Genomic DNA, 27,852 nt, shown 5'->3' with positions numbered 1-27,852 from the left:
TCGAACCCGGGACCCCTGCACGCCAGGACGACGCTCTACCACTGAGCCAACCGGCCAGGGCTACCATGCTGTTTTGATTGCCGTGGTTCTATAATATATTTTGAAGTCAGGTATTGTAATGCTTCCCAGCTTCATTCTTTTTCTTTAGGATTGCTTTGGCTATTTGGGGTTTTTTATAGTTCCATGTAAATCTGATGATTTTTTGTTCCATTTCTTTAAAAAATGTCATTGGAATTTTGATGGGAATTGCATTAAATTTGTATATTGCTTTGGGTAATATGGCCATCTTGAATATATTTATTCTTCCTATCAAAGAGCAAGGAATATTCTTCCATGTTATTGTATCTTTTTCGATTTCTCTTAACAATGGTTTGTAGTTTTCATTATATAAGTCCTTTACATTCTTTGTTATGTTTATTCCTAAGTATTTTAGTTTTTTGTTACAATGGTGAAGCGGGTTATTTTTTTGAGTTCGTTCTCAAATGTTTCATTGTTGGCATATAGAAAGGCTATGGTCTTTTGTATGTTAATTTTGTATTCCCGACTTTACTGTATTGGCTTATTGTTTCTAGTAGTCTTTTTGTGGATTCTTTGGAGTTTTCGATGTATAGGATCATATCATCTGCAAAAAGTGACACTTTTACTTGTTTTTTTCCTATAAGGATGCTTTTTATTTCTTTGTCTTGTCTGATTCTTCTGGCTAGAACCTCTAGCACCACATTAAATAAGAGTGGAGAGAGTGGACGACCCTGTCTTGTTCCTGATTTAAGGGGGAAAGCCTTCAGTTTTGTGCCATTTAATATGATGTTAGCTGATGGTTTATCATATATGGCCTTTATCATGTTGAGATATTTTCCTTCTATACCCATTTTGTTGAGAGTCTTAAAATTGTGTTTTATTTTATCGAATGCCTTTTCTGCATCTATTGATAAGATCATGTGGTTTTTGTTCTTAGTTTTGTTGATATGGTGTATTACGTTAACCGTTTTACGTATGTTGAACCGTCCTTGAGATTCTGGGATGAATCCTACTTGATGGTGATGTATTATTTTTTTAATATGTTGTTGTATTCGATTTGCTAGTATTTTGTTTAGTATTTTAGCATCTGTATTCATTAGAGATATTGGTCTATAGTTTTCTTTTTTTGTGCTGTCCTTGCCCGGTTTCAGTATGAGGGTTCTGTTGGCCTCATAAAATGTGTTTGGAAGTATTGCTTCTTCTTCAGTTTTTTGGAAGACTTTGAGTAGAATAGGAACCAAGTCTTCTTTGAATGTTTGATAGAATTCGCTAGTATAACCGTCTGGGCCTGGACTTTTATTTTTGAGGAGGTTTCTAATAGTTTTTTTCTATATCTTTTCTACTAGTTAGTCTGTTTAGGCTTTCTGCTTCTTCTTGACTCAGTCTAGGAAGGTTGTATTGTTCTAGGAATTTATCCATTTCTTCTAGATTGTTGAATTTAGTGGTATAAAGTTTTTCATAGTATTCTACAATAATTCTTTGTATATCTATGATGTCTGTGGTGATTTGTCCTCTTTCGTTTTGGATTTTGTTTATATGAGTTCTTTCTCTTTTTTCCTTGGTAAGTCTTGCCAAGGGTTTGTCAATTTTGTTGATCTTTTCAAAGAATCAGCTCCTTGTTCCATTAATTTTTTCTATAGGTTCTCTGTTCTCTATTTCATTTATTTTTGCTCTGTTTTTTATTATCTCCCTTTTTCAGGTGGTTTTGAGTTGTCTTTGTTTTTTTTTCCAGTTCCTTAAGGTGTGAAGTTCAGTGGTTCACTTGGGCTCTGTCTTGTTTGTTCATATATGCCTGAAGTGATATGAAGTTCCCTCTTATCACTGCTTTTGCTGCATCCCATAGATTCTGATATGTCTCATTGTCATTTTAATTTGTCCGTATATATCTTTTGATCTCTGTGCTTATTTCTTCTTTGACTCATTCATTTTTTAAAAGTATGTTGTTTAGTTTCCACATTTTTGTGGGATTTTTTTCCTCTTTTTTGCAGTTGAATTCTAGTTTCAAGGCTTTATGATCAGAAAATATGCTTGGTACAACTTCGATTTTTCTGAATTTGCTCATGTTGTTTTTGTGACCCAACATATGGTCAATTCTTGAGATTGATCCATGTACACTGGAGAAAAATGTATACTCAGTCACTTTGGGATGAAATGTCCTGTAGATGTCTATCATATCGAGGTGCTCTAGTGTTTTGTTTAAGGCCAAGATATCTTTATTGATTCTCTGTTTGGATGACTGATCTAGAGCCGTCAGCGGTGTATTGAAGTCTCCAAGTATGATTGTATTTTTGTCAGTTTTTGTTTTAAGGTCAATAAGTAGCTGTCTTATATATTTTGGTGCTCCTTCATTTGGTGCATATATATTAAGAATTGTTATATCTTCTTGATTCAGTATCCCCTTAATCATTATGAAATGACTGTTTTTGTCTTTGAGTACTTTTGCTGTCTTGTAGTCAGCATTATTAGATACGAGTATTGCTACGCCTACATTTTTTTGGATGTTATTTGATTGGAGTGTTGTTTTCCAGCCTTTCACTTTGAATTTGTTTTTATCCTTATTGCTTAGATGAGTTTCTTGTAGGCAGCATACAGTTGGATTTTCTTTTTTAATCTGCTCTGCTACTCTGTGCCTTTTTATTGGTGAATTTAATCCATTTACATTTAGTGTAATTATTGACACTTGTGTGTTCCCTAGTGCCATTTTATACATTGCTTTTTGTTAGTTTTGTGTCTTGTTTGATTCTTTCGTTTTTCTATCTTTTGTTTTTGTTTGCTTGTATTCTATACATCTTTCCTCTGTTGCTATCTTTTTTAAATTATGTGCTTCTGTGGTGGTTTTTTCAATGATGGTTATCATTAAGTAATGAAAAGTGTTCCTACCCTGTTCATTGTAGTGCACTATCTTGTGAGTACTTTTGCACTCCATCGTCATTTGCTACTGTTAATCTCTGTCCTCTCCCCAAGCTTTTTTTTGTTGTTGTCACAGTTTAAGTTTGGTTTTATTGTGTTCTTCTTGGAGCTTTTATTTGTGGTTTTATTTTGTTTTGTTCTTTTCATCTGGTTGGAAAACCCCCTTTAGTAATTCCTGGAGTAGGGGTTTTCTGATGATAAATTCTCTCATCTTTTCTGTATCTGTGAATGTTTTTATTTCTCCTTCATATTTGAAGGATAGCTTTGATGCGTATAGTATTTGTGGCTGAAAGTTCCTCTCTTTCAGGACTTTAAATATTGGGGTCCACTCTCTTCTAGCTTATAGAGTTTCTGTTGAGAAATCTGATGATAATCTAATGGGCCTTCCTATATATGTTGTATTCTTCTTTTCCCTGGCTGCCTTGAGAATATTTTCTTTGTCGTTGGTTTGTGCCAATTTCATTATGCTGTGCCTTGGAGTAGGTTTTTTGGGGTTAAGAAAACTCGGAATTCTGTTTTCTTCTTGAATTTGAGGCTTTAATTCTTTCCACGGGCTTGGGAAGTTCTCATCTATTATTTGTTTGAATATGTTCTCCATTCCATTTTCTCTCTCTTCTCCCTCTGATATACCTATTATTCTTATGTTATTCTTTTTGATGGAGTCAGACAATTCCTGTAGGGCTTTCTCATTTTTTTAAATTTTTGTGTCTCTTTCTTCTTCTCTCTGTTGTGCCTCAAGTTGCTTGTCTTCTATTTCACTACTCCTACCTTCTATCTGGCCTGTTCTATTAGCTAAGCTTGTTACCTCGTTTTTCAGCTGGTGAATTGAGTTTTCTATCTCTGTTTGATTTGTTTTTATAGTTTCAGTTTCCTTGGACATATATTCTTTGTGTTCATTGAGTTGTTTTCTGAGCTCCCTAAATTGCCTTTCTGTGTTTTCTTGTATATCTCTGAGTATTTTTAGGATTTCTATTTTAAATTCTCTTATTTAGCTCCTAGGTTTCCAATATATTAAATTTTTTCTTCATAGATTTTTCCTCATCTATCTGTGCTACCTCTGTGTTTTGTATCCATGATATTCGATTTCTTTTTCCTTAATGGCATCTGAGGGTGGTTTTCTTGAGAGCATTAATGAGAATTAAGAAAGAATAAATGTTAAAAAAATAAAAATAATAAAAATTATTATTCCTCCCCTTTTTTTCCCTCTCCTGTCCTCTCCCCTCCTTCTTGAGAAAATCTTGTGGTGAACTGTGAATTATATTGTGCTAAATAGAACAAAAACTGCCTATAATGGCGGGCCTGAGTTGGGGAGAAGTGAGAAATGGGCAAAAAAGGGCGTATGGACCCACAAAATGCTAAAAAGGAAAAAATTGGGGTCAAGTATAAATGATTTGTTTTTAGGTGATGGTTGACTAAGAGATATGATGAGAGGAATAAGAGGGAAACATGAAAAAGGGGAAAAAATTAAAAAATTACTATTGTATTCAGTGGAGCAAGAACTAGGTAAAATGGAGAGCCAGGGTTGGGAGCACTGCTAGTGAGTTAAAAAAGTGAAGGTAAAAAACCCCAAAGCGCCACATGAAAAAATTTGCGTCCCAGGTAAAATAATTTGTTCGTGATTGAGGATTTAATGAGAGGAAAAGTAAAGGAGAAAAGAAGAAACTAATATTGAGGGAGAGAAAATAAAAAAGAGGAAAACACAAAAAGAAGAAAAAAGAATAAAAGGAGAGAGAGAGTTAAGGGTTTTGGAGTGTAATCCTCATAGAGAGAAAGGAAGAAGAAAGAAAAGATAATGGGAGATGTAACACTTATGGGTAGTGTAGTTCAAGGAGAGGAGAGAGTAAGACTGGCAGAGAATTAAACGACCAAATTGGAAGAGGAAGAAAATAATCAAGACAAGAAGATAAGAGAAACGAACAAATATAATAAAATGGGATAGGTTATAAAGTCTGTGGATTAGTCTTGATTTTGAGAGGTTATCTTCTTGCTTTTTCTTTTCTCTCCCTCTTCCTGGTCGGTGACTCTGTACCCCAGGTTCTGCCCCCTTGGCACGCTTACGTAGAGGTTTTCAGTTGATAAGTCTCTATGGCGATGTCATATATTGGGCTTCAGTTTCGTTGGCAGTTGAGGCTCATTAGCATTTGCAGGCTCTGCCAATGAGAGAGTCCGTGTTCCCGGAGCCTCTCTCCTAGTTCTTCCTTCCTAAATTAGTAGCTTGATGATCCAGCTATGGGGTTGTTGCTGCCTCTGCCTGGAGAGTAAGAGGCTCAAAGAGCTGGCAAATCCCCACTCTATTCCCACTCAGCGCAGGGCTCTGGGTAAGGCTCAATCAGTCAGAGCCCCTAGCATAATCAGGTGGGGCTTCGGCCCACACAAAGACCTCTGACTCTGCCCCTCTGTCCGAGAACATGGGCACCCACTCCCGCGGGAATCTCTCGCTCACTATCTTTGCTCGCTGACCAGGATATCAGGGCGGCTGCCTCTCACTCCTGGTGAGGCGCCCCGCCCTCATGGAAAAGTTGGAGCATAGTGAATTTCGCTCCCACTCACTCCCCCGCTTGCTGCTTTTCAGGGCGCAGGGGCGACCTCAAGACTCCGGTTTCGGCCCTCAGAAACGCCTCTGACTCTGCCCCTCTGTCCGGTAACACGGGTGCCCACTCCAGGGGCAATCTCTCGCCCACTCTCTGTGCTCGCTGACCAGGATATCAGGCTGGCTGCCTTTCACTCCGAGTGAGGCGGCCTGCCCGCACGGAAAAGTTCAAACGTAGGGAATTTCACTCCTGCTCCCTCCCCACACGTTGCTTTTTGGGGCACAGGGGCGACCCCGAGATTCCGGTTTCGGCCCACACAAAAGCCTCTTACCCTGCCCCTCTGTTCGGTTACATGGGCGCCCACTCCCGGGGCTCTAGGAGGAATCTCTCACCCACTATCTGCGTGCACTGACCAGGAGATCGGGGCGGATGGCTGTCCCAAGTGCCTTTCTTTGTCTGGATTTGGCGTGAGTGTTAGCTTGTGGTGACTGGGTTGCCACAATCACAGTTTTTCCTCGGCTTGGATGTACATGCCACAGCCTGGTTTGGACGTTTGTGTCGCAGTCTGGTTCTATTCACAGCCTAAGCCCACCTTAGTTCCTATACTCTCAGTTCCCAGTGTAAGCAGCCCTCGTTTAGGTTAGTGAGGAAGTCAGAGTGTTTCTTCCCCCTTATTTTCTTCGGGGTTGATAATATATTTAGTCAATTTTTCGCTCGATCATACCTCCGTGTTTAGTGTGGAACTTCTGGAGGCTCCAAGGATAGATTTTTCTGTCTCTGGGTGAAGATCTTGTTGAATTTTGGGGTAGATTTATCAGTTTCACTCCTTACGGCGCCATTTCTCTGACGTCACTTCGATATTTGGTCTTAAGAATTCCCCAGGTAGAATTTCTAGCTTAACAATAACATTTATGGAGCCATTACTATGTGTGCCAGGCACTGAAGTCAGTGCTTTACATGGATTATTTAGTAATAAGTATTACTTGATCTCTTGAATCTCTCTCTCCCACTCTCTACTGCCATTAATTTAGTTCTTTTATCTGCAGTATTATAATGTCTTGTATTATTCTTTCTTCAAAATCCTCAGTTACAACCAGAGCCCACAGGTTATATGTTAAACTTTATGGTATGGTAAAGTTAAACCCTGCACAGCCCGTTCCTCCCTACTCTCAACCTTCTTTTCTTCCAATTCTATCTCCAGCTGTACTAAGCCTCCTTAATTTTCCCTGAATGTTCTTTGGTCTTCTTTTCCTTTGCATGTATTTTTTTGTTTCTTCTATTCATACAAGTATTTTCTTACCTCTTTTTATCTCTCTGTCTGGTGACCTCATGCTCAGAGGTTGGGCCCCAGTGTCACCTCCTCAGTGAAGGTTTCCGTAGCACATACTGCTAAGCATGATGGATTCTCTTTAGGTGTGCCACCACTGTCCTGTATACATATAATGCTGTCATACCACTTCGATGCATCACTATGATTATTTTTAAATTACCTACTTTTTTTTTCCAGAGACAGAGTCAGAGAGAGGGATAGACAGGGACAGACAGAAAGGAACAGAGAGATGAGAAGCATCAATCATTAGTTTTTCGTTGAGTGTTGCGATACCTTAGTTGTTCATTGATTGCTTTCTCATATGTGCCTTGACCATGGGCCTTCAGCAGACCGAGTAACCCCTTGCTTGAGCCAGCAACCTTGGGTCCAAGCTGGTGAGCTTTGCTCAAAGCAGATGAGCCTGCGCTCAAGCTGGCGACCTCGGGGTCTCAAACCTGGGTCCTCCGCATCCCAGTCCGATGCTCTATCCACTGCGCCACTGCCTGGTCAGGCTAAATTATCTACTTTTTTAATAGTTTGTATATTCACATCATTTAAATTTCAGTATATATAAAAAGGTTAACAGTAAGTCTCTTACCCCATTCCCCTGTTTACTCAGTCCTCCCAAGATGGAGAGAAAAAGTCACTATTTAGTTTTTTATTTTATGTATTTTCTAATTCTTATTTATATTCTTATTCTCATTTTATCTATATTCTTATGCATATATACATATAAAATATGTTTATATGCATATATACATAAGTACTGTTCTGTAATTTGTGTTATTTAAGAATATAAACATTTAAAATTTGTTTTAAATTTGTCTCCCCAACTGGACTGAGCATGGGAGTAGGAGCTGTTATTCATCTTTTTTTTTCTAGTGCTTAGCACTTTGCCTGTCATAGAAAAACATTAATATGAATGAATGAATTAATAAAATATTTATCACAGAATATGTGCAGAATTTTAAATGTACTTGGATTTTTTTGTTTTATTTGTAAGCTGTCACTATTTCACCAGGCTTGAGCAGTATGATTTTGATACTGATTGAACTTATTATGTTAAGAATGGAATGTATTCACTTATTACTTGCAGAACCTCATGTTTTGATTATTCTTTAAAGCATGAATTTGCTATAGGACATCTAATAAATCGTTCTATAAATACTTACTGATTGTGTTCCATATGCCAGCGCCGGGGCCATCTTTGCTCCAGTGGAACCTCAGCTGCGGGAGGGGAAGAGAGAGACAGAGAGGAAGGAGAGGGGGAGGGGTGGAGAAGCAGATGGGCGCTTCTCCTGTGTGCCCTGGCTGGGAATCGAATCCGGGACTTCTGCACGCCAGGCCGACGCTCTACCACTGAGCCAACCAGCCAGGGCCAATGATGAAATAATTTTAATTGAAGTGTCTGTTTTGTCATGAGAATTTTTGTAAGATAATTATATCAAATTTGTCCCTTTCAGGATGGTCACATTACCTTAAGCTATCAACTGAATTAATTATTTGCTTTCTATATTTTCATTCTAGAAAGCTTCCTGTCACTTATAAGGTTTTCAGGTTTCAAGTTTCTATATTTATTTAAAAATCTCATTGGATGTATTTAAGATGGTGTATAATAATTGTTTTGAACTGTAGACATTTCATAGATATAAATTTCCAGAATGTTAGTAAAATAATACTTAAAAGAATTAAAGAGGAAGGAAAGGAGTAGAATTGATTTTAAAATTTGTTTTTTACTTTGAATGTGAAAACCAAGAACTTCCTCTATCAAGGAATGCAATATTAGTTATTACTCTATTAGGGTCACTGAGACAGGATGGCATGAGGCATTTCATTACATTACACTAAGTTGGCTATCTTCACCTCCAAACTGATAAAAATAGCCCTTAATCTAAAATAATTATGGTTTTGTATAAGAAGTTTTATGTACTTATTGAATACTGTAGAGTTCTAATGCTTATTAGACTATTACTATAAAATGCAAATGTGTGTATTATAAATTGTCAAGCATTGTAAAAAATCTTGATATCCTCTGGGAGAATGCCTAATCAAAATAGCCCAAGTCAAGTCTGTGATAAATGTTGTCATTTAATTGGTCCGTTTTGGATATTTGGCAAGGGATTGTGTTTTTGGTGATGTAACAGCTATCAACATTGTGAGGTAAATTACTAAAGATTATCTGTGTCACCTTTTTATCCCCTTGTAGGCGTCTAACCAAGGAAAATGTGAAGCCTTCTGGAAGACAAATTGGAAAGTTGAGCCATAGCAATCCAACCATTTTGTTTGATTATGTATGTTTTGAGGTTCATATTATTTAAGGGGTTTGTTATTTTTTAAGTCAGCACAAGTGGCAATGATGTTGTTTTAAAAATCTTCCTTAGTTTTAGGTGAAAAAACCTTTAGCAAATGAAACATTGTGTGGTTAGTCTAAAAACAAAACTTAGTATACAGTATATTTAACAAATTGATCTACTTTAATAATATGTAACAATGCCGCTATTATAAACAGTGTCACATCTTGTTTACTACATTTTGATTTATAGAAACATTAATAGATTCATGATTTGATTTTAGTTGTTAGAAACATTTGTATAACATTTCATTGTGATTCAGATATAATACTTTCATATTTAGATAGATTTCTAAAACACATTTGACTAACCTGTATATCTCCAAAATTTAAGTTTAGATACTCTGGAATTATTTTCTAATTGGAAAATGTAGCCCAAGAAAATATGTTCTAAGGAAATACTAGGATAGTAGGGTTTATATAAATACAAAGTAGAAGGAAACTGCTTTTGAAAAATGAAAAGTATGGCAATTATTTAGTTAGCACAGAAGTTCTCCTTTGATTCGTTAATACCGTCTGTTCCGTGTTGCTCTCTTCCAGATCCTGTCACAAATACAGAAGTATGATAACTTAATAACACCTGTAGTAGATTCACTGAAATACCTCACTTCGTTGAATTACGATGTCTTGGCCTGTATCCTTTCGAGTGAAGTAATACATAGATTTCACATTTCATAGATCTTAATAGTGAAGGTTTTATTTTCGTTCTAAGTTCCTTTAGTAATTATCTGAGGTTGATTCAGTTATCTGTTCTGAAGGTTGGCCAGTCAGGAGTTTGTATGTGTGTCTGTGTTATATATCGGAGAGACAGTGTTATATTTATTAAACGTCATTGTTTATAGATATAAAAATTTCCCCACAGATTACTGAGTGTTTGGAGAGAAACAAACATCCTTTTAAATTAAAATTTATTATTATTTTATTGTTTATTTTATTGATTTAGAAGGAGAGGAAGGGAAAGATAGAGAGATGGAGACAGAGACAGGAACATCAATCTGTTCCTGAGTGTGCCCTTGACTGGGGATCGAACCAGCAGCCTCTGTGTTTTGGGACAATGCTTTAACCAACCAAGCTATTCAACCAGGACAAATTTTATTATTATTTTAAAAAATAAATTTATTCATGTGACATTGGTCAATAAGATTTAGGTTTTAAGTGTATAGATATCTTGATAGAGGTAGAATTTGTGTTGCTTGCTGAAAGATGGAAAAAAGGCTAACAAAGAAAAGATGGGCCCTGGCTGGATAGCTTGGTTGGTTAGAGTGTCATCTGGAAGCACAGAGGTTGCTGGTTAGATCCCTGGTCAAGGCACATACAGGAGCAGCTCAGTGTTCCTGTCTCTCTCTCTCTTGCTGAAATCAATAAATAAAGATTGTAAAAAAGAAAAAAGGAAAAGTTGGTGCTATAGTGAGTGTATTTTTCAATAATTTACAATAACTTGAAGCTAACAATTTAAATTTTTTTCAAAGCTGTGGCATTTTTTTTTTTTTTTGTTATAAGGCTTTTTGTTAGAGATGTAGTGGATTCAATTTTTTCTTAATGTGTTAAAGATTGTATCATTGAAGCTTTAGCTAATCCAGAAAAGGAGAGAATGAAACATGATGATACAACCATCTCAAGCTGGCTTCAGAGTAAGTGTTTTTATTTTTCCAAGGATGACATTTCCATCTGTTATGACTGTGATGGTTTGTGTTCTGTTATCTATGCTAAAAGCTTATTGGCAAGAGCTCTTGAGAATAGCCATTCAAGCCTTTTACTACAGTGTCTGAGTTTCTGGCTATGTAGGAAGGTTCATGTTGTACTTACTCATTTTCCAAGTCCAGAGGCCATTCTTTGTCATGATAGAATTTGGGCAAGCATTACTGAGGAGATGAAAATTTCCTTCTATTCTGTTATTTTAGAGGAAGTAATTTTATGGAACTATTATCTCTTCTTTCATTTCCATCCTGAGGTTTTAGTCATCTTAAAAGGACAAAAACATGGTTGCTTAATTAAAACAAAATAAAACAACAACATGAAAACAAGAAGTAAAACCCTAGCCTTTAAAAAAATTTCTAGTATCTGATTTCTAGCAGCCAGTTCCCTTTTTCTCAAGCTGTCCCGTGTAACGGCTAAATCTTGCAGTAAGTAGCTCCCTATGCTTTTTAAAGTCTGCAGTGTGTAATAAGTCACACAAGTAAGTTTTTTGGAGATCATGTTTTTAATCACTATATTAGCCTCATCTTTTGCCCCTTCTCAATATTCCAGGTTCCATTAATACTGAACTTTTGCTTTTCGTGTCCTACTTGCACATTAATTTCTCTGCTTGGAGTACCCTTTCGTGCCTGCTACATGTTAGATTTTAACCTAGAGCTTGCTTGCTTTGTTTTTGTCTTTGTTTGTTATTTGTTAGTTTGTTTCTTTCTCTTTCTATTTCTTTCTTTAAGATTTTATTTATTGATTTTACGGGGGGGGGGGCAAGAAGTATTAACTCCTAGTTGCTTCACTTTAGTTGCTCACTGCTTGCTTGTAGTATGTGCCTGACTGGGCAAGTCAGGGATTCAAACTGCTGACCTCAGTGTGCCATGTCGACGCTCTATCCACTGCGCCACCACAGGCCAGGCGAGAGGTCCTTTTCCTTGGAAAGTTTTCTTCGTTAATGCTCCTACCCAAAAGTCAGAATTAGGTGCCCCTCTTCTCTACTCCCATAGAACCTTTTATTCATTGTAGTTATTTCAGTTTACTTGTCTTAATCCCACACTAGGCAGTAAGCTCCTTTAAAAAAAAACCATTTTTTATTGGTCAAAACATCACTAGCATGACAGACAGCCAAGCCAAAGAAAGAGAGAGAGCTGGCTTAGCACACATGCTCTCTCTTTCCCCACACGCAAACATGCTTCATAGCATTTTGTTATTTTATATTATGTGGAAGCAGCAGGATGTGGGTATAAATGGATTTTGCATGTATTTCTTTTGGCATTGTGGCCTTATTTATTTATTTATTTATTTATTGAATTTATTGGGGTGACATTAGTTCACAAAACCATACAGGTTTCAAGTGTACAACTCAATGAAACATCATCTACACACACTACATCATGCGCCCTCTGCCCAAGCAAAGTCTCTTTCCGTCCCCATCAGCCCTCTCTGCCCTCCTCCGCAGGCCCAGCCCCTTCCCTCTGGCGGCCGCCGCACTGTTGTTAGGGGGAAAGCTTCTGGAGGGCTGGGTCTCTGTTTTGTCCGTTATCTTGAGGCACTTAGCAAGTAATTGTTGAACAGGCAATTGATGACTAGGATCTCTTCATCTTGATTTAACTGGTGTTTTCTCTGTCTTCCTGATGTGAGAAGGATCCTTGGTTAAAATTGGTCTGTTCTGCTTCCTGGTCCGGCAGCGCTTTCTTTCCGTGTCTCCTTGCCCCCCACAACCAGCACATGTTCCTAGGTAAAAGGAGATTTTCCCCATGTCTCAAACATCTGAGGGGCACGTATTGTTTTGACCACTTCTGTTTACTGAGTCATCTGAAAGGTTTGTTATGGTCTGGTTCAATGGTCCCCAACCTTTTTTGGGCCAAGGACCGGTTTAATGTCAGGAAATATTTTCACAGACCGGCCTTTAGGGTGGGACAGATAAATGCACAAAATAAAATTATGCAACCAGCGCAAAAACTGGTATTTTCAGATGTTGAACTTATGAGACAAGCATCAAGAGTGAGTCTTAGATGGATGTAACAGAGGGAATCTGGTCATTTTTTAAAAATAAAACATTGTTCAGACTTAAATATAAATAAAACGGAAAAAATGTAAGTTATTTATTCTTTCTCTGCGGACCAGTACCAAATGGCCCACGGACTGGTACCGGTCCGCGGCTCAGGGGTTGGGGACCACTGGTCTAGTTAATGTCACAGGCTCTGGAAACAGGCTGTATGTATCTGAATCATAGTTCTACTTCATACCAACTATTTGACCATGAGCAAATGACATGATATGTGTGTTCTAAATTTTCATCATTGATAGGTTTTTACTAACCTGAGATGGTTATTGTAAATATTAATGAGATCATTAACATAAAGTGCTTGTTTAGTAGAGTTTGACATATGTATGCTCAATAAATATTAGCTATTATCAGTTGTAAATCTATTAAGTTGTATCAGCAATACAACTACTCCTACCTCATTTTGCTTCAGAAACTGATTTGAAGAAGTGATGTTCAATATTGTACTTTTTGTTTTATAAATTGTTTTTTAAAAGCCCTTTTCTTAATTTTATATAGGTCTGGCTAGTTTCTGTGGTGCAGTTTTTCGTAAATATCCAATTGATCTTGCTGGCCTTCTTCAATATGTGGCTAATCAGCTAAAGGCGGGGAAAAGGTATTCATAACAAATTATATGTTAAATGAAATTTAATAATAAGAGTACTTCTGGTGATACTGGGATATTGAGATTTCTGTTATACTGAAAAACTATTTGTTGGTTGTAGGTTTAAGTAGAATAGTTGCTCACTTATGTATGTGGAGCTCCTTAATTAAAATAAGTTATAATTTAATACATAAATACGGTTTTACTGAAAGAAATTAATATTTGACTATATATGTAATTCTAATTATTTTGACTACCTGTTAGGCTTTTGAATAAATGCTTAATATAGTATATTGTAAATCCTCTTATGACAAATCTATTGACTGTGCTACTGCACAATAATTGGCATTTACACTGAGCATTTGGTAGGAACATACTAATTTTGAGAGTGTATAGAGTATCTTTAACACAATTATTTTTGCAATTTGAACTTAAACATAAAATTTACATACCTTTTGAATAGTACCCTCTTTATAAATACTGAGGTCTGTTATTTTATTCTGAACCAGTAATTAGTGCTTACAGTTTGAATTTGTATGTATATTAAACCTTATCAGCAGTAGACTGACTAGAATCAAAGAACTAAAAATTGTTTTCAAAAGCTTTCTCGTAGAAAACAAACAAAAATTTGTAGAGCTATCTGGTATTCCAAACAAGTATTACCTATAAGGAATTCTTGACATTATTATTTTATTTAGGGAAAACTTAAAAACAAACAAACAATGTTTAGATTTAGGATTTTATCAACACTCAGTGCTATGCTCATTTTATTGGCCGTTCATATAAAAGGCAAAAGATTTATGCAACCTGAAGAGAAACCAGAGTATATTGGCCGTTCATATACATTGTGCTCTTCTGTGTCTATAGGCCAGGAGAACATAATGTTATTTTTAAATCTATAATTCAGTTCTGTGTACTGTGAATATAGTTTTTATGACCAGCTAATTAAAAGATAGTTTAAAGAAAAATTAAAATATTTTATTGGTATTGTTGCATACTGATTCCATGAGGGCCCTCTAATTTTCGAAAACTATGTTTAGGGAAGACAGGGCCAGTTGAGAGAATAAGCACTTACTAAGAATCTTAGAACAATGTTCCTTTCTCTATTAACTTGGGTCTTGGATATGCCTAGCTTGAACTTCGTAAAAACATCTGCATTTGTTTTGTGGGAAAGAATGTTCTTACTTTATCTTCATTACTTAAGATCTTGGAAGTCATAGGTGTTCTTTCCATTGACAGTTCTAAACTTTAAGAATTAAAATGTATAACTGTTGGCACAGTAATGTGCTTAAGACTGGCCACTAAATTGTCATCTTAGGGTCAAATACTACAACTTGGGACTTCTGTCACCTTCCTTTTCCTCCATTCCTCCCTCCCTCCCTCCCTCCCTCCCTCCCTCCCTCCCTCCCTCCCTCTTTCCTTCCATGTATCCCTCCATTCCTTCCAATTGTGTGTGATTATTTAGACTTAGAGAGATGGCTCTATACCATCAAAATATATATATTGGCCTTCCTGTAGTGGAGGATTAAAAAAATTCTGTGGTGGACATTATTGGGTCAACTGATAAAAAATGAAATGTGAACTATAGATTAAAGTATTGTATCAATGTTAGTTTTACTAAAGTGGATAACTGCTGTGGTTATATAACAGAATAGCTGTATTCTTAGGAAATAGAAGCTTAGGAATTTTAGGGGTAAATGTATCCCTAAAATGATGTTACATAATAAATAAACTCTCAAATGGTTCAGAAAGTGTGTGTGTGTGTGTGTGTGTGTGTGTGTGTGCGCGCGCGCAGAGAGGGGGGTGAGGAAGGGAGGGAGGGAGGGAGGGACGAGAAGGAAAACACAAATGATAAAGCAAACAGGAGTAAAAAGGTTAATAGGTGAGGTTGGGGTAAAGCTTTTTACTGTTTTTATCTTTGCATGCCCTCTCTATATTTGAAATTATTTCCAAGGAAAAAGTCCAAATAAACATAAATACATGGCCCAAAATTTTTTCAGTATAATTCTAAGAATGCAGTTTTTCCTTAAAAACTGCTTCGGCTCCTTTCTCCTTATATTTATATACAAATAACTTAGGTGTTCTCAGAGTATTAGTTACGATGTATTGTCACTTTTGAAGTTTCAACTGTAGGCTCTTTCTTACTTTTTTGAAATAGTTTTGACCTGCTTATATTGAAAGAAGTGGTACAAAAAATGGCAGGAATAGAAATTACGGAGGAAATGACAATGGAGCAACTGGAGGCCATGACTGGTGGAGAGCAACTAAAGGCTGAGGTGAGAGTTGCTATTTTTATTTATCGATTTTTAAATTCAAAATGTGTGCATCTTCATAGTAGAGAGTACAAACAATACATAAGTACATAAAGCCAAATATCAAAGCCATACATATTCTCCTCTTACAGTTGCTCCCAGCTTCTTTTTAAAAATTGAGATATACTCATTATTCTAACTTTTTTCAAAAGCTGAAACAGGACCTGGCTGTCTGGCTCAGTGGTAGAGCATCGACCCAGCATGTGGAAGTCTGGGGTTTGGTTCCCGGTCAGGGCACTCCCCCTGCTCCCTCTGCCCCTTCTCTCTTGCTCTCTTCCTCTCCCACAGCCATGGCTCGATTGATTCGAGTGTCCTGGCCCTGTGTGCTGAGGATGGCTCTGTGGAGTCTCTGCCTCAGGTGTAAAAAATAGCTCAGTTGTGAGCATGGGCCCAGATGGGCAGAGCATTGGCCCCAGAAGGGTAGATCCTGCTCAGGGTCCATGCAGGAGTCTGTCTCTCTGCCTCCCTTCCTCTCACTTAAAATTAAAAAAAGCTGAACCAAAGTCTAAAAGAGTTTTAGTAATACATCTGTAAAGGAAATAAACGTCAAATCTTCTGTGGGCCTTGATATCCTAACTGGCATAAATGAGCGTAGTTCCTCTGTTGTTGAATCTACTCCACACTGAATTAAGAATAATCTGTTATAAGGGATTTCATGGCTTGACCAGGTGATGGCACAGTGGATAGAGCATAGGACTGGGACGCAGAGCACCCAGGTTCAAAGCTGTGAGGTTGCCGGCTTGAGTTCGGCCCATCTGGCTTGAGCATGGGCTCACCAGCTTTAGCATGGGGTCGCTGGCTTGAGTGTGGGATCATAGACATGACCCCATAGTCACTGACTTGATTCCAAAGGTCACTGGCTTGAAGCCCAAGCTTGCTGGCTTGAGCAAGAGGGTCACTAGGTCTATTGTAGCCCCCCTCACCGGTCAAGGAACATATGAGAAAGCAATCAGTGAACAAGTAAGGTGCTGCAACAAAGAATTGATGCTTCTCATCTCTCTCCCTTCCTGCCTATCTGTCCCTGTCTGTCCCTCTCTCTGTCTCTGTCACAAAAAAAAAAATAAATGAAAAAGAAACAAAATGGAAACTATGCAGAAGTTTCAAGGCAATTGAGTTATCTTTAAGTCAGTGACTATAATAACCAGTAATGGTGTTACTGAAATAAATTTGTGCAGAAAGGGAAGGAATGTAGACTGTATGAGATTTTCATCTTTCGAATTGTAACTGAACATTTTTTGTGTTTTTTCAAATGAGATGGCATGTGGTATGTACTGTACGCTGTAAATTTATGTCTTCTCTTTTGCAGGGTGGTTATTTTGGCCAGATCAGAAACACTAAAAAATCCTCCCAGAGATTAAAGGATGCACTATTGGACCATGATCTTGCTCTTCCCCTCTGTTTGCTTATGGCTCAGCAGAGGAATGGGGTGATATTTCAGGAAGGTGGAGAGAAACATTTGAAACTTGTGGGAAAGCTCTATGATCAGGCAAGTTAAAGTGGCTTTTGTGTTTATGTTGATTTTATTATCCTGATAATGGTAAAAGAGACTGTTATATAACTTGGAAAATGTCATTTTGCACATATGTTTGTGAAACAGCCCTACTGTAAAATAGATATTCTGGAAATAAGGGCTATTTCTGTGCAAATTATTATATTTAAGTGATGAGTGCAGGAGCTTATAATATGTATAAGGTTTTCAATTAAGTAGGTAGCTTTAAGTTCTCTGCTCTCACATCTTTCCTAATCTCTGGAGTTTCAATCACAACAAAGTAGACGTGATATTTCTAAAATATATTTATAAGTATTAAGCACCAAGAGCTATAGTTAGCTTACAAAATATGTTTAATTATCGCTATCTTACAGGGGAAAACGATCACATATATTTTTTAAATGAAGTTTTCATCTTTTAACGGCAATGGAGTTGACTTACATATATACATAAAATTATCCGTGATTTAGATAAATATATTCTGCTACTAAAAGCTTGGAACGTGAGACCTAATTGATATTAAAGTCTTAGATTAGTGTTCTTTCCAGTACCTTGGCATCTTATTTGTAATATGATTATGTTTGTAAGTTGTTTCTAAAGTTCTTTCAATTTGTAAAATTTGAATTCATGTTAATCAAAATATTGTTTAAATGACACCTTAATCATTTTGGAAAATGTTTATGTTGGTTTTGTAAAATGGTAGCACATTTGTGTTTTTTTCTCTTATTTTTTAAATTTAGTGTCATGATACCCTGGTACAGTTTGGTGGGTTTTTAGCATCTAATCTAAGCACAGAAGATTATATAAAACGAGTGCCTTCAATTGATGTGCTCTGTAATGAATTTCATACACCACACGATGCAGCATTTTTCCTGTCTAGGCCAATGTATGCACACCATATTTCAGTAAGTATAAATGTCTTTGTTGCCATTTAAGAACGATTCCAAATTATTTTAACTGTTTTATTTGTAATTGCATTTTACTTTGACATAGATATAGATTGTCTCTTGGGGAGTTACTCTTCCTTTAATACTCAGCTCTGAGTAGTGTACAATGGAAATGCCCCCTTTAAAAGTAAGACTTAATAGTTTTATAATTTTACTGTTACTGTCCCACTAGTTGTCCAGGTTGATGTCTTACAGGCTCTGTAGAACTAGAGTTCTCAAACATTAGTGTAGATGAGAATCACCAGCAAAGATTTTTTTTATTAATTTTAATGGGGTGACATTGGCAAATCAGGGTACATATGTTCAGAGAAAACATCTCTAGGTTATTTTGACATTTGATTATGCTGCATTCCCATCGCCCAAAGTCCAATTGTCTTCCGTCACCTTTTAACTGATTTTCTTTGTGCCCCTCCCCTCCCCCAACCCCCTACCTCTCCTCCCCCCCCACCCTGTAACCCCCACACTCTTGTCCATGTCTCTGAGTCTCATTTTTATGTCCCACCTATGTATGAAATCACATAGACCAGCAAAGATCTTAAAAACTCAATCCCATGTCCCCAAATTCTTATTTAATAACTTGAATGATACCTGAAAATTTGCTTGTTTTGCTTTTATTTATTTTTTAACTAGGTACTAGATGATTCTGAAATAAGCGAATGTGGTATGTCTTTCTGAGAAGCACTCTGTGTTTTTAAAATTTTTTTCTTTTTCTTTTTTTGAGAAAGGGACAAAGACAGGGACAGACAAACAGGAAGGGAGAGAGATGAGAAGCATCAACTCATAGTTGCAGCACCTTAGTTGTTCATTGATTGCTTTCTCATATGTGCCTTGACTGGGGGGCTCCAGCTGAGCCAGTGACCCCTTGCTCAAGCCAGCGACCTTGAGCTCAAGCCAGCAACCATGGAGTCATGTCTATGATCCCACACTCAAGCCAGTGAACCTGCGCTCAAGGTGGTGAGCCCACATTCAAGCCGACAACTTTGGGGTTTTGAACCTGGGTCCTCAGTGTCTCAGGCCAATACTCTATCCACTGTGCCACCTCCTGGTCAGGCGAGAAACACTCTTGTTGAATACAGTCTTGTTTCCTCAATGACGGTAATGCTGTCACATATTTAACTTGCTGTATCATGCATACTGCCTTGAAAGAAATACAGAAAGACTTTCCCAGTCCCAAACACTCTGAAAACCTTATAGTCTTTGTTGTGTAACTTCTAGGAAAGATGTATTTATAATTTTTTTTGTTTTCTCTCCGCCTAAATGGAAGAAGTAAAAACGGAAAACAACAATATAAAAGCAAACTTTAACTTTTCCAAGCAGGGTATTCTAGGAGTGACTATTGAAATTCAAGTAAGGATATGGAGGAAGAGGAGACAGTCCTAACTGCCAGGACTCTTACCTGCCAAGCAGTGACCTCTAATTGGAATTTACTTTTACTTTTCCCTCAGGGCCATGGTCAGTCCTCTGGAAACTTTGATTCTCCCTCCTCCCCCAACTGGAGTCCCAGTATATTCTTAATTTTTGTGTAGAATTAGATTCTGGCCCTTCTGTTTATTGTTTTTAAGTCTTTATTATGCAAGATTTTCTCTACAGATTTTGGGGAAGATCTTCATCCTTTCCCTTAAGTTAGGATACGTTCTTTGTTCCCAATAGGGATGCAAAGCTGTGTAGTAGAGGCAAGAACAACAGGCAGTGAGAAATTTGGGGTATAATTGATCATTAGCTCTTAGTGTTTACATATCAACTGCCACAGCCTCACACCTCCCTCTAACGACTAACTAAATGTTAATTGATTTAATTATCACTTTATTAGTATGCAGCTCTTCTTTGCTATATTCTCTAGAGGTGATGAAAGGGGGATAAGGGAGAAGAATTAGGCCTTTTCTTCTCCTTTAGAATCTCTCAATCCACAATATTGTATGCTCTTTGCATAGTTATGTCTTGTGTTGTCGCCCCACCCCACAGTAGATCAGTCTCAGCTATACAACAGGGGACCTGATTTCTTGAAGCACTGAGGTGGGAGAATTTCTTCATCTCAGGAATTCTGACCTGCCCTGTGCTATACTGAGAAGAGAACACACTAATCAGCGATATTGAACCCTAGCAAACAGGAACACCTGGTTGCCTGAGGTTGGCTGAACTTTTCCAGGTCAGAAAATGGAGCAGGTCATTCATACCAATAGCTACCTTTTCTGTAGCCTGTGTAAAATATTATGCCTTTGTTATTTAAGAGATACAAAAATCTGAACAAATGTCATTTCTCCTTCAGGGTTGAGGAGGAAACAAAGAAGTATACAGAGGTGGCTTATACAGCCATGTGGGGAATAAGTCTGTTGCCCATAGACCCAGAGGCTGCATGCCTCCCTCTGGAAAGGGAATCCTTCAGCAACCTTAGTTGCACTGGATGATATCCCACCTTCCCTGGGGATCCTTGATTTTGCTTTTTGGGTAAAAGCCTCTCTTGAAGAGCCTTTGATGAGAAAATAAGAGTATTGGAGGACTGCTAGGTCCCTTCCATAAGTTGACTACCAGCAGGCTCTAATGGGAATAATTCAGCCAACCAACCACTGCTTAGATTATTGGGTCAGCAAGAGCCTTTTGAATAGTAATTAGAAGGAAGTACAGCAATAACTGTGGATGTCAGTTCTATTTTATTGATCTAGTTTCCCAGGTGACTTTAGATGTAGAACTATTATGCCGTTTGACTGCAGATGTTAGCTTGATGAGGGAGTTAAACTGACTTCAGACAAGGCAATGTTCATCTTTGGTAAATATGCAATGTAGGTGTCTTTTCTGATCAAGCCTGTTTTTCTTAACTAGATAGGGAATAGTGGTTGCCTAGCAATAGAAGTCATAAGATTCAGAACGAGAGGATTGAGGCTGGGGCTATTATAGAACTCTTTCATACCTGTAACCTAATTTTTCAGTTTTAATTACTGAGAGCCACCTTGTAACATGAGTCTGAAAGAGAGGCCACCTCAATTAATAATCTAGAGCTCACCCAGATCAGATAGCTAAGCTGTCTTATGCAGGTAGTTTCAGCATGGTTTTTTCTTGTGTTTTGTTAGAACCTCAGCAGATGTCATTCTGTTCACAGAGATTTATGTTAGTTAGCATCAATAGGACCTGCCCTCCAAATGATAAAACCCCTTTTTATCCCAGCTGCTATTTTCTCAGGTCTCTGATGTAATTGAGACTTCTCTCTCATAAGTAATGCTTTTTGTAGCTTTGTTACCTGTGTGGTCTCAGTAGTTAATCACTGTGCTCCCTAAAATGCAAATAACAGAAGATACATCTTCCCACTTCTGGAATAATTGTACCATTCTCAGAGCCTGTTTGAGATACCCTCTGGAACAAAGAGTACTTGGTGTGTCTCTAAGTCCAGCGAGCCTGAGTGAAGCGGCACTCAGAAGGGAAACAGCTGGGCTATAAGGAGTCAACACTGCCTATCACGATGCACAACCTTTTAGTTCTGGGTTCCATGTTTAGCAGACACTGTGAATGGTCTAAGTGCTTTGCTAAATCAAGAAGCTTAGTTTTAGATAGCCTCTTAAGTTCATATTCAGTGATAATGGCAAACCCAAACAAAATTTTCTGAGAGCTCTGTCATCTAAAGAGACTGAAGGACATGAGACAATAGCAATAGCTCCATTTGCTATTGTTTTCTTTTTGACATTTGGCATATACTCAACTAATAACGTAGTTCCTCCCATTATACCAACACATTCTTTTTTCTGTACAGTTAAGAGTATGGCCCTTCTCTGAGCTGTCTCCTAATTAGGATAAACCAACCAGGCCAAAAAGTGTGATGTCAGTTCCTGCGTTCTTTTAACTCTAATGTACTGTAGCCAGTCACAGAAGATTTTGGTTAGCTTCACATTAGGGTGACCAGTTGGTCCTGGTTTGCCTGAGACTTTCCCAGTTTCAGCACTAAAGTCTTGCCTGCTGGGAAACCCCTCAGTTACTGGCAAACTTGGACAGTTGGTCACCCTACTTAGTCGTCTTATGGTGACTTTCTCATAACCTTTCTTAGTGTTGTCAGTCCAGTTTTTTAATTGATAAATTGTAACAGCTGATAGGTGTATGTGTAGTGATAAAACATTCTGTCTTGGTTGGCTGTTATTAGTTCCATTCTGCCTCTTTGTTATTGTTAAGACATTCTACTTGGTTCCCTTGATTATCAAAAGCAGGAGTGGAAACCCACCTAATACATGAGGCAGTAGTAGGAGAGACAGGGCAGGGGGAATGGACGGGGAGCACGCACACCCTAGTCCCTGACTCAGTAGGTTAGATTCAGTAAGGATCTTCTGAAAAGCTCCTAGTGAGCACATGGGAGTAAACGTTGGAATAGCTTCCAGGGAGGATTTATCTTAAATGTTTTTTGTAAAAATCTAGAATTCCTACAACAGTTTTGATTGGCCATCTTCTGATTTTTGAAAAGGGAACATAGGTTTTTATACTGTGAAAGTCAACGCTATAAATTGTGTGTGTGTTTACTTTTTATTTCTAGTCCAAGTATGATGAACTTAAAAAATCAGAAAAGGGAAGTAAACAGCAACATAAAGTTCACAAGTACATTACATCATGTGAAATGGTGATGGCCCCTGTCCATGAAGCAGTGGTCTCCTTACATGTTTCCAAAGTCTGGGATGATATCAGCCCTCAATTCTATGCTACATTCTGGTCATTGACAATGTATGACCTTGCAGTTCCACATACCAGCTATGAACGAGAAGTCAGCAAACTTAAAGTCCAGATGAAAGCAATCGATGACAATCAGGAAATGGTAGGTTTTTCTTCTAGTAGCTTAAGTACAATAACTTCATGGTATTAATTCAGCATTACTGATACTTTGAAATTGTATTAGCTCTGATTCCTTAAAGCTACAGTCCTGTTGCTATGTAATACTGTCCTAAGTGAGTTAAATGGTGACCTGTCAATGGGTGGGGACAGGGGCTTGGTGAGTATGTAGAGTAAAAGGTATTTGAATTTGCTTTTCTACTGAAGGATGTGTTAACAACTTAAAATGATCTGTGTGACTAATTGCAAGAGCGATAAGAGTTCCAAAAAGGAGAAGAACTCTTTAGGAGAAACTTTATCGAAGAGGTGAACCTTGATTTGGCTTGGCCTTGAAGATAGATGAGGTTTGAAAATATGGAGGCAAATTGGCTACTCTAGAGCTCCAAAAAAGGTGTGACATAGTCCAAAGTTTAAGGAGACCACTTTTACTCTAGCGCAGGGGTCCCCAAACTTTTTACACAGGGGGCTAGTTCACTGTCCCTCAGACTGTTGGAGGGCCGGACTATTAAAAAAAAACTATGAACAAATTCCTGTGCACACTGCACATATCTTATTTTAAAGTAAAAAAACAAAACAGGAACAAATACAATATTTAAAATAAAGAACAAGTAAATTTAAATTAACAAACTGATCAGTATTTCAATGGGAACTATGCTCCTCTCACTGACCACCAATGAAAGAGGTGCCCCTTCCGGAAGTGCGGTGGGGGCCGGATAAATGGCCTCGGGGCTGCATGTGGCCCGCGGGCCGTAGTTTGGGGACCCCTGCTCTAGCAAATGGGCTTAGTGAGACATTTGAATCGTTAGGATGGGCCCAGGGTATGTAGAGTAGTGAAAAGAGGACTTGATAAAATTGAGGGTTATTTTAGATGTCTGAGGAAGGACTTGATAATGGTAAAAATACTACTTTAGAAAGATTGCTCTTTTAAAGATGACATCAATAGGAGGGATGCATTCGATAGGGGAAGTGGACTAGCGTTAGGCTGGTGATCAGCCAGGTGGCTTTTTGGGTAATGCATTGTGAAGTGCTGAGAACACATAGACTGTGGTGGAGGTTGTGGGAATGCGCAAAACTTGTAAGCAATTGGAAAGATTGGCATGAAGGAGAAAGAGGAGTCAAAGATGACTCTATCTCTCAGAATAAAAGTACTATATATTAGTATTGGGAAGGAGACCTGTTTGTATGGTGTAGAAAGACTGGATGACTTTGTCTTGAATTTGTTAAATGAAGATGAAAGCACATCTAAGTAGACTCCTAAACACCCCTATTGAAGTAATTACTATAAAATATCAGCATTTATCTGTTTTTGAATTTTTTAAAGACAAGAAAGGGAGGTAATATGCCTGTGGTTAAAAAGTATCTAACTTAATACCTTGTAGCCTCCAAATAAAAAGAAAAAGGAGAAGGAGCGCTGTACTGCCCTTCAGGACAAGCTTCTCGAAGAAGAAAAGAAGCAGATGGAACATGTACAGCGAGTTCTACAGAGACTGAAGCTGGAAAAGGACAACTGGCTCTTAGCAAGTATGTTGTTGGAATTGTTACATTCCTGCTACTGCTAAATTACAGAAGTGAACCTTTATAACTGGACTTGTTGAAGTGCACTGTTTGTATTTCGATGGTGTTCACTGTCCCATTCTTTGGTTATTCATTAATGCAGAGTCAGCTTCACATGTTCACTGAAGGAATTGATTTAGTTTGCTCGTGAAATTAATTAGCTTATAACTACAACTGGCAGCTATCATTCAACTTTTCTGTGTAAAATCATATTTCTGGAGAAATTCTGGATGGAAAAATATCCAGAGTTGACAGTGAAAGTCCTATTCCAGGCATGACCTTTTGGTTACAAACGAGAAATAGTTTGTGGTTTTATAGCATTCTCTACACTAAAGTTAATATGTTGTCATGTTTAGTGACCTCAAGGCACTTAGGGAGAAGTTTGCCGATTAATATATTCTTCTTATTTTTAGAGTCTACCAAAAATGAGACCATCACAAAATTTCTACAGCTGTGTATATTTCCTCGATGTATTTTTTCAGCAATTGATGCTGTTTACTGTGCTCGTTTTGTTGAATTGGTACATCAACAGAAAACTCCAAATTTTTCCACACTTCTTTGCTATGATCGAGTAAGTTCTTTTTATTGCAACCTTTTTTAGAAAGTCTCATGCAAAGATAGCTAAACATTATAATCTATAGAAATATTATTTTGTGTGTGTGGTTAAAAGCATGACCTCAAGAGCCAAGTGCTTGAACTTGAATCCTAGCTCTGCTGCTTTTCGGCTACATGATGTTTAGCAAGTTTTTTTATCCTCTTTGTGCCTCTTATCTGTAAAATTGGGTAATAGTACCTGTTTCATAAGATTGCCGTGAGGATTAAATGAGTTACTACACGCAAAAGCACTTTGAATAGGGCCTGATGTGTAATAAGCACCTCTAGTTACTCTATTAACATTTGCGTTTATGTGTTTGCCATAATAGGTAGAAGATCTTCTCCATTTTTAACTTTCACTCCCTCAAAAACAACAAAAAGCTTATACCTTTGCACATACATAAAAGCTAGGATGTTTCGCAGTATGGTCAAATTCACAGATTTTTGCATCTGGTTTTTTTGTTAACAGATTACTGTATTCTGTGTTTTAAAAATGTAATGTATGTTCAGGATGTCAGCTGCCTCTTTCTAATTTCTATCAGCCTTGCCTCTGCTTATTGTCCCCCTAACCCCAGTAATACCTATGGCTAAGTCTTTGTCAAGTTAGGATATAATAATAATGATAGCTTTTTTTTCTGTCACTGTAAATCAGCTTTCTTTATAGAAATTTTGTTTTTGTTCTTGTTGCTTTATGAATGTGCTGTTTTCTCACAAAAGCCCAAAATTTAAAGGTCTCTGGGATTGTGACTATAAAAGGGGCAAACAGATTTTGACTAAACTTACCTGTTTAGTTTATTTTGATTTGCTGTAACACGATATTTTGGTATTTTTGAACTTGATTTATTTTTATTTTTCAAACATGTTTTCTTGTAGGTTTTTTCTGACATAATTTACACAGTTGCAAGCTGTACTGAAAATGAAGCTAGTAGATACGGGAGATTTCTTTGTTGCATGTTAGAGACTGTAACCAGGTGGCACAGTGACAGAGCCACATATGAAAAGGTAGGACTAAAAATCTGCTTGTATTTTATCCATGCGTATAATGACCACCTCCAGTAATTTCAAGGTTATTCAGTTTTATAAGGGAAGCTGAGTTGAAGATTCAGTTGTAAAACAGTGTTGAACCTTTTAGAGTAGTATGAATGTTCATGTACGTCCTCATGCCTCCTGACCATCCAGAGTATGATCGTACATGTGTAAGGCAACATTAAAAAAAGGCAAATATATGTTCTTCTTATTTTCATAAATTGGTTATCAAACAAACATGATTTTAAGTTAATAAAACTGTAATTGGAACTAATTTCACTTTTTGAAAAAATATTCACTCTTGGGGGTCAGTGAGCATGATAAAAACTCACTACTCAAAGGGTTAAAATTTAAGCTTAATTCATCCATTATTAAAAGTGCTATATACTTTTATCTAAACTATTTCCAAATGATAACATTCCAAGTTAATATCACTGAATAAACTGACCATTTCTGTGAAAACTACCTGTCATTCAAAGACACATTGTGTTTTGTGTTTTCACATAGAATCATTAACCTAGTCTACTTAAATTTCCGCCTCTGCTATTTTGGGGGAAATTTTTTTCTTTAAAAGTAACAACCTGCCTGACCAATGGTGGTGCAGTGGGTAGAGCATTGATCTGAAATGCTGAGTTCCCAGGTTCAAAACCCCAAGGTTACTAGCTTTTCTGAGGGCTTATCAGCTTGAGCACGGGATTATCAACATGATCTCAAGGTTGCTGGCTTGAGCAAGGGGTCACTAGCTCAGCTGTAGCCCTCTGGTACATATGAGAAGCAATCAATGAACAACTAAAAAGTGAAGCAACTATGAGTTGATGATTCTCCTTTTCTCTCTTTCCCTTTCTCTCCCCTTCTCTTTTGAAATCAATAATAATAATAATAATAAAACATTTAAAACGTCTTAAATAAAAGTTAACAAGCTTCTCCTCCCCTTAGGAATGTGGGAATTATCCAGGATTCCTTACTATATTACGGGCAACTGGATTTGATGGTGGAAATAAAGCCGATCAATTAGACTATGAAAATTTTCGACATGTTGTACATAAATGGCATTACAAGCTAACCAAGGTAAAAAAATTGTACTTCTCAAAGGTATTTTTTTTCTCTTCATACATATACATTTATAATAATGGATTTTTAAATGTTTTTTGTAGGCATCAGTACATTGCCTTGAAACAGGCGAATATACTCATATCAGGAATATCTTGATTGTGTTAACAAAAATCCTTCCTTGGTACCCAAAAGTTTTGAATCTGGGTCAGGCTTTGGAAAGAAGAGTACATAAAATCTGCCAAGAAGAAAAAGAGAAGAGGCCTGATCTATATGCATTGGCTATGGGGTAACACAATTATACTTTAATGTGATTTATGAGACTAGGTAACAGAAGGATTCTGAAGACTTTAAAATGTTTTACAGTGTTGAAGTTTATCTTCTGCTTTACTTCAGGAAATTATGGGAGATTATGCGATCATGTTCCCACAGGCTGGTGAGAGTTGTCACTTCTGATTATCAGCTTCCGGTCTATACTGGATGATAGTTTCACAAGTTATAGATAATATGTACTGGTTCGGAGGAAATAAATCTTATCAGTTGGGTTATCAGATTTTCAATAGTGAAAAAAAGGCATCTTAGTTTAAGGATTAGTTTACATTGAAATTTTTATTTAACTTGCTAATTTTAT

At 37.4% G+C, this 27,852-nt stretch overlaps 1 protein-coding gene across 10 annotated transcripts in view; it reads left to right on the top strand.

The window, feature by feature from the left end:
• The window catches only part of THOC2 (THO complex subunit 2), a 142,624-nt gene that overhangs the window by 93,517 nt on the left and 21,255 nt on the right, over nt 1–27,852 (top strand). For all 10 annotated transcript variants that reach the window (XM_066357651.1, XM_066357648.1, XM_066357653.1 and 7 more), the window contains exons 16-28: nt 8,975–9,059; nt 9,659–9,752; nt 10,669–10,749; nt 13,368–13,464; nt 15,611–15,728; nt 17,071–17,250; nt 17,994–18,158; nt 22,708–22,983; nt 24,377–24,518; nt 24,965–25,122; nt 26,019–26,147; nt 27,108–27,239; nt 27,326–27,510. In XM_066357651.1, the coding sequence (XP_066213748.1) occupies nt 8,975–9,059; nt 9,659–9,752; nt 10,669–10,749; nt 13,368–13,464; nt 15,611–15,728; nt 17,071–17,250; nt 17,994–18,158; nt 22,708–22,983; nt 24,377–24,518; nt 24,965–25,122; nt 26,019–26,147; nt 27,108–27,239; nt 27,326–27,510 (1,842 nt within the window). The remainder of the gene's footprint in view (nt 1–8,974; nt 9,060–9,658; nt 9,753–10,668; nt 10,750–13,367; nt 13,465–15,610; nt 15,729–17,070; nt 17,251–17,993; nt 18,159–22,707; nt 22,984–24,376; nt 24,519–24,964; nt 25,123–26,018; nt 26,148–27,107; nt 27,240–27,325; nt 27,511–27,852) is intronic.

Source organism: Saccopteryx leptura, chromosome X (genome assembly GCF_036850995.1).
Source record: "Saccopteryx leptura isolate mSacLep1 chromosome X, mSacLep1_pri_phased_curated, whole genome shotgun sequence".
NCBI classification, from domain to species: domain Eukaryota; kingdom Metazoa; phylum Chordata; class Mammalia; order Chiroptera; family Emballonuridae; genus Saccopteryx; species Saccopteryx leptura.
Note: the sequence above shows the minus strand (reverse complement) of the source record. Positions and strands in the feature narration are given on the sequence as shown.